Source organism: Geospiza fortis, unplaced genomic scaffold (genome assembly GCF_000277835.1).
Source record: "Geospiza fortis unplaced genomic scaffold, GeoFor_1.0 scaffold406, whole genome shotgun sequence".
NCBI lineage: Eukaryota > Metazoa > Chordata > Aves > Passeriformes > Thraupidae > Geospiza > Geospiza fortis.
The window spans coordinates 179,516-186,639 of NW_005054697.1; the positions used below are offsets into that span (position 1 = coordinate 179,516).

Below are 7,124 nucleotides of genomic sequence, written 5' to 3' on the forward strand. Positions count from 1 at the left end.
AGATCCCAGGGGATCCGGGCTGGGCTGGGGCGGGGTCCCCTCCCCGGGGGACCCCCAGGACCCCGAACCGAGCCCGGCCCGGCCCAGTCGCTCCCAGTCCGGACTGGGAAGGGGCCGGGATGGGGAATTGGGAGCGGGGGGCGGTGCCGGGGGGGGATTAAAGGCTCAACTCCAACCTCGGAGAGGAAATTGGAATTAAATCCCCTTCCAGGGGGGGCATTCCCGGCTCTCCCGAGGGTCCTGGAAGGGTTAAAGGGCGTCCCGCGTGCCCGGGATGCGTTTCCCGCGGGATATTTTGGAAAATCCTGGAGCAGAGCCCTTTGCTCCAACTGCTTCCCATTACCGGGGAATGCGGCTCCATCTGGGAGGCAGATCGAGCCTTGGGGGCACCGGGACCGGCTCCAAACCCTCCCCCCGTCCCTGCGGGCGCTGCGCCCCAAAACCCGGCATGGAAACCGGGAGAAACCAGCGGGAAACGGGGGAGGCAGCCGGGGGAGGGGGAGGAAATTCCGGGGGGATTTGGGATCGTCGGCTGCAGCGGGGCCGGGAGCTGCTGCTGCTCCCTGGGAAGTCCAAATGTCCCTTCCCGCTTTTCCCTTCCCTCTTTTCTTTCTCACTTTTCCCTTTCCAGCTTTCCTTTCCCACTTTTCCCTTCCCAATTTTCCCTTCCCGCTTTTCCCTTCCCGCTTTTCCCTCCCCGATTTTCCCTTCCCAGTTTTCCCTTCCCTGTTTTCCCTTCCCGATTTTCCTGTCCCGCTTTTCCCTTCCCAATTTTCCCTTCCCAGATTTCCCTTCCCACTTTTCCCGTCCCGCTTTTCCCTTCCCTGTTTTCCCTTCCCGCTTTTCCCTTCCCACTTTTCCCTTCCCACGTTTCCTTTCCCGCTTTCCTTTCTCAGATTTCCCTTCCTGCTTTTCTTTCCCACTTTTCCCTTCCCAGATTTCCCTTCCCGATTTTCCCTTCCCGCTTTTCTTTCCCACTTTTCCCTTCCCAGTTTTCCTTTCCCACTTTCCTTTCTCAATTTCCCTTCCCAATTTTCCCTTCCCGATTTTCCCTTCCCAGTTCTCCCTTCCCATCTCGATCCCGCTCCAAGGAAAGCTCCTGGCTCCCCGCGGGGGTTTGAATGAAAAGCGCCTCCGTGGAGTTTAATTTGGAATTTTTCCCGATTTTTTTCCCCAGCGATTGCTGCTTTTTCCCAGGGCCTGGGGCTGGGTTTGGGATTTTTCCCGGTGCATCCAGCAGGGATCTGGCCCTGTCGCCGCCCTGGCAGCAGATGTGGGATTCAGCAGCTCTGGGCCTCCCCAGAGTCCCATTAAAAAGGGGAAGGAGCTTTTCCAGGGATTTCCCCCAGCCCACGAGAACATCAGGCCCCTTTCCAGATTTATTCCAAATTTTCCCTTTTTTTTTGTTTTTCCTCCTCTCTCCCCATAAATCTGCTGTCCCTGATCCCACACACGAAGCCCAACTCGTTTCCTGCTTCTCCTGCTCCGCGAACTCAGGGATTCGGGATCAGAATGGGAATGGTGAAAATCCCATCAGGAAGGCGTTGAGGGCTTTTTCCCACCCTGGATTCCCAGGATATTTATTTTTTTTGGGGGGGAGAGCAGGAAGAAGCGAGCGCGACGACGACAACGATGCTCTTTATTGGCATCCCAAGGATACACACGGACAAATTCCACCCCCCTGGGCCTCCCCCGTGCATCCCCCCCCGGCTCCTGCTGCCCCCAGACCCCCCCAAATCCTTCTATTCCTACGAAATCGGCCCTGGAATTACAGAGTGGGGAGTGGAGCAACACACGGGCTTGGTACAACACGAAACGAGCTCTGACTTTGGCTTGGGTTGCCCTCCTGGCTTTGGGTTTGTTTGGGGTTTTTTTTTGGTGTTTTTTGAGTTTTATTTCCATTTTTTCCCCCCGCAGCCAGGGGGGGGTTTGGGGCAGCCCCTGGCTCCTCTTTGGATGCTGAGTTTGTCCTCATTCCCTCGGCCCTGAAAATCTGATTTTTGGGATTGGGGGTGCTGAAATCCCTTCCCGTGGCAATGAAAACCTGAGGGTGAGGCAGGCATGTCCTGAGGAACAGAATTCCCAGCGGGAGAGGCTGGGCTGGGCTGGCTCTGCCAGGAAATTCAGTTTGGGTCCGGGCACCTCGATCCAGGCACCCTCAGCTTGTCCTGGAGTCGCTTTTCCAAAAATCCCAGACCGACGGGAGCTACCTGAAGGTGGCCAGTGGTGGAATTCATCCTAAATCCATCCCAAATTCATGCAGAATTCATGCCAAATCCACCCCAAATTCATCCAAAATTCATCTCAAATCCATCCCAAATTGATGCCAAATTCATGCAAAATCCATCCCGAATCCACCTCAAATTCATCCAGAATTCATCCCAAGTCCATCCCAAGTTCATTCCCCAAATCCATCCCAGATTCATCCCAAATCCATCCCAGATTCATCCCAAATCCATCCCAAATCCATCCAAAATTCATCCCAGATTCATCCCAAATCCACCCAAAATTCATGCCAAGTCCATTCCAAATTAATCCAAAATACATCCCAAATCCATGCCAAATTCACCCCAAAACCATTCTAGAGTCATCCCAAATCCATCCCAAATCCATCCCATGGTGTGGCTCGCTCTGGCAGGAGCTGGAGTTTCCAGCCCACTGTGAGTGGGGTTGGAAATTTGGGGCAAATTTCCTTGGATTTGGTCGACAGGAGGAGTTTGGGACACGGATTTGGGGTTTTCAGCCCTTCCAGCCAGGGGTGGCTCTTCCCAAGGGATTTTGGCTGGAATCCCTCAAATCCCAGCCTGGGTTCTCCATCACCCAGAGCGCAATGGGAGGGAAATTTCCAGAAGATTCTGGAAGATCTGGGTGCTGGAATCCCCCAAATCCCTGCCCGAGGTTCTCCATCATCGAGAGCGCAATGGGAGGGAAATTTCCAGAAGATTCTGGAGGATCTGGGTGCGCGAATCCCCCAAATCCCAGCCCGAGCTTCTCCATCATCCAGAGCGCAGTGGGAGGGAAATTTCCAGAAGATTCTGGGGGATCTGGGTGCTTGAATCCCCCAAATCCCAGCCTGGGTTCTCCATCATCCAGAGTGCAATGGGAGGGAAATTTCCAGAAGATTCTGGGGGATCTGGGTGCTTGAATCCCCCAAATCCCAACCCGAGCTTCTCCATCATTGAGAGCGCAATGGGAGGGAAATTTCCAGAAGATTCTGGGGGATCTGGAATCCCATGGAAGCTGCTCCAGCCCCTGGAGCTGTGCTGGGATCATCCCAACCCTGCTGTGGGATTTTGGGGCTTCCCCGCGGAGTCTTTAAGGCCAGAAACGAGGTGGGACCAAAGGGTTGGGATGGGAATTCCCAGCTGGAAGTGGGGAGGGGACAGGGCTGTCCCCAGGGGTCACACGGAGCACTGGGTCAAACACCAAATTCCTATTTACAGATCTCTCCTCTGGGAGGGCCCAAAAATCCCGTTCTGGGAAAATCCCGTTCTGGGAGAATCCCGTTCTGGGAGAATCCCGTTCTGCCTTCAAGGAGGAATTTTGGGATCAATCCAGAGGGGAGGTGAGCGGCCACACCTGGCCTGGGGCTGTGCCCGCACCTGGCATTGGGGACATTGGTTGGGGACATTGCCGGGAGCTTGGTGGCAGCTCAAGGGACATCCCCCAGGCCAGTGACAGCCCAGGGGACATCCTGAGGCTGGTGGCATCTCAAGGGACATTCCCCAGGCTGTTGGCAGCTCCAGCTCACCCAGCCGGGGCCAAAACGCCCCCAAAATGCCACCAAAACTCCCTTGGAGTGATGTCACGATGTCCCCTCCCCTGGGAGGTGCCAATGTCACCCCTGGGGGCAGAGGGACATTCCCGAGCCGCCCTTCACAGTGCTGGCGCAGCAGGAGCCCTTTCAGCGGGGTGGGGACAGTGGGGACAGTGCAATGGTGGCAGGGTGGCCTTGGTGGTCCCTGCAGCTCGGGGACACCAGGGACAGGGTGGGAGGGAGGAGCGGAACCCTGGGGGTGTCCCTGCTGGGCAGGCACTTGGTCAGCACTTTCCACCTTCAGTGTCCCTTTGGTGTCCCCTCAGTGTCCCCTCGGTGTCCCCTGCAGCCCCCACGGCAGGGTCGTGGCCCCCCAAAATCTGCTCCTCAGTGTCCGGGGTGGTCCCGGCTGCTCCCCCAAATCCCTGCAGAGCTGTGGGGAGCTGCACCCCAAATTTCATCCTCCCTGCCCTTACCTGGGTGTCCCTGCCCATCCCAGATTGTCCCCATCCATCCCCTGATGTCCCTGCCCATCCTTCCTGTTCATCCCCTGTCCATCCCTGGGTGTCCCTGCCCATCCCAGGGTGTCCTTGTCCATCCTCCCTGCCCTTACCTGGGTGTCCCTGCCCATCCCAGATTGTCCCCATCCATCCCCTGATGTCCCTGCCCATCCTTCCTGTTCATCCCCTGTCCATCCCTGGGTGTCCCTGCCCATCCCAGGGTGTCCTTGTCCATCCTCCCTGCCCTTACCTGGGTGTCCCTGCCCATCCCAGATTGTCCCCATCCATCCCCTGATGTCCCTGCCCATCCTTCCTGTTCATCCCCTGTCCATCCCTGGGTGTCCCTGCCCATCCCAGGGTGTCCTTGTCCATCCTCCCTGCCCTTACCTGGGTGTCCCTGCCCATCCCAGATTGTCCCCATCCATCCCCTGATGTCCCTGCCCATCCTTCCTGTTCATCCCCTGTCCATCCCTGGGTGTCCCTGCCCATCCCAGGGTGTCCTTGTCCATCCTCCCTGCCCTTACCTGGGTGTCCCTGCCCATCCCAGATTGTCCCCATCCATCCCCTGATGTCCCTGCCCATCCTTCCTGTTCATCCCCTGTCCATCCCTGGGTGTCCCTGCCCATCCCAGGGTGTCCTTGTCCATCCTCCCTGCCCTTACCTGGGTGTCCCTGCCCATCCCAGATTGTCCCCATCCATCCCCTGATGTCCCTGCCCATCCTTCCTGTTCATCCCCTGTCCATCCCTGGGTGTCCCTGCCCATCCCAGGGTGTCCTTGTCCATCCTCCCTGCCCTTACCTGGGTGTCCCTGCCCATCCCAGATTGTCCCCATCCATCCCCTGATGTCCCTGCCCATCCTTCCTGTTCATCCCCTGTCCATCCCTGGGTGTCCCTGCCCATCCCAGGGTGTCCTTGTCCATCCTCCCTGCCCTTACCTGGGTGTCCCTGCCCATCCCAGATTGTCCCCATCCATCCCCTGATGTCCCTGCCCATCCTTCCTGTTCATCCCCTGTCCATCCCTGGGTGTCCCTGCCCATCCCAGGGTGTCCTTGTCCATCCTCCCTGCCCTTACCTGGGTGTCCCTGCCCATCCCAGATTGTCCCCATCCATCCCCTGATGTCCCTGCCCATCCTTCCTGTTCATCCCCTGTCCATCCCTGGGTGTCCCTGCCCATCCCAGGGTGTCCTTGTCCATCCTCCCTGCCCTTACCTGGGTGTCCCTGCCCATCCCAGATTGTCCCCATCCATCCCCTGATGTCCCTGCCCATCCTTCCTGTTCATCCCCTGTCCATCCCTGGGTGTCCCTGCCCATCCCAGGGTGTCCTTGTCCATCCTCCCTGCCCTTTCCTGGGTGTCCCTGCCCATCCCAGATTGTCCCCATCCATCCCCTGATGTCCCTGCCCATCCTTCCTGTTCATCCCCTGCCCATCCCTGAGTGTCCCTGCCCATCCCTGGGTGTCCCTGCCCATCCCTGAGTGTCCCTGCCCATCCCAGGGTGTCCCTGCCCTTACCCGGGTGTCCCTGCCCATCCTCCCTGCCCTTACCTGAGGGTCTGTGCCCATCCCCGGATGTCCTTGTCCATCCCTGGGTGCCCCTGCCCATCCCAGATTGTCCCTGCCCATCCCAGGGATGTCCCTGCCCATCCTTAGCTGTCCCTGCCCACCCCAGATTGTCCCTGCCCATCCCAGGGGGTCCCAGTGGTCCCACCCTGCCCCTGGGTGCCCCTTGCCCAATCCAGGGTGCCCCCTGCCCACCCCAGCAGCCCCACCTGGCCCCTGGGTGCCCTGCCCGGGCGGCTGCTGCTCGTGCAGGCTCTGGCTGTCCACGGAGATGCCGCTGTCGCTGTGCAGCTTCTCGCCCTCGGGGGACGGCGTCTGGTTCACCGGGCGGTTGTTGGCCCCTTGCTTGTTCTGCTTGCAGCTGTTCCACCTGCGGGGACAGCGACACACCGGTGACATCCCCGGGGCTGCCAGGGCTGTGTCGCCTCCCCTGGGACTTGTCCCCTTGCCTGGGGTTTGTCCCAGTTTCTGGTTTCTGTCCTGGTGCCAGGACAGGGACAGGGACAGGCACACGGTCAGGGGATGGGACAGGGACACAGACAAGGAGACAAGGACAGGGACAGGGACAGAGGAACAGGGAATGGGACAGGGGATGGGACAGGGGATGGGACACAGGGACGACAGATGGGACATGGACAGGGACACAGACAAGGAGACATGGACAGGGACACAGAGACAGGGAATGGGACAGGGGATGGGACAGGGACACAGACAAGGAGACAAGGACAGGGACAGGGACAGAGGAACAGGGAATGGGACAGGGGATGGGACAGGGACACAGGGACAGGGGATGGGACAGGGACACAGACAAGGAGACATGGACAGGGACAGAGGGACAGGGGATGGGACACAGGGACAGGGACAGGGACAGGGACAGGGGATGGGACAAGGACACAGACAAGGAGACATGGACAAGGACACAGGGACAGGGAATGGGACACAGACAAGGAGACAAGGACAGGGACAGGGACACAGGGACAGGGGATGGGACAGGGACACAGGGACAGGGACAGTGGATGGGACAGGGACAGGGGTGCAGTGTATCCCCCACCCTGCTGCCTCCTCCCTCCTCGCCCCTCAGCCGCCTCGCCCCCCACACAATTCTGGAAATCCGCCCATCCTGGTGCCCTCGGTGGTGGCAGCTGTGGCTGTGGGACATCCAGAGCGGGGGTCCCACTGTCCCCCCTCCCCAAATCCCCGTCCCTGTGCCGGTACCTCTTGAAGGCGATGTAGGCCACCAGCCCCACCACCACAGCGGCCAGGATGGAGCAGTAGACGGGGATGAGGTTGTCGCTGCCGCCCCGGGGGA

The 7,124-nt window shown here is 59.3% G+C and overlaps 1 protein-coding gene across 1 annotated transcript in view; it reads right to left on the reverse strand.

Annotated features, from left to right (window-relative positions):
- NGFR (nerve growth factor receptor) overlaps nt 1–7,124 on the reverse strand; it is a gene marked incomplete at its 5' end in the record, with an annotated part of 31,688 nt that overhangs the window by 19,006 nt on the left and 5,558 nt on the right. The window contains 2 exons of the mRNA XM_031065199.1: nt 6,025–6,185; nt 7,031–7,121. Coding sequence (XP_030921059.1) covers nt 6,025–6,185; nt 7,031–7,121 — 252 coding nt within the window. The remainder of the gene's footprint in view (nt 1–6,024; nt 6,186–7,030; nt 7,122–7,124) is intronic.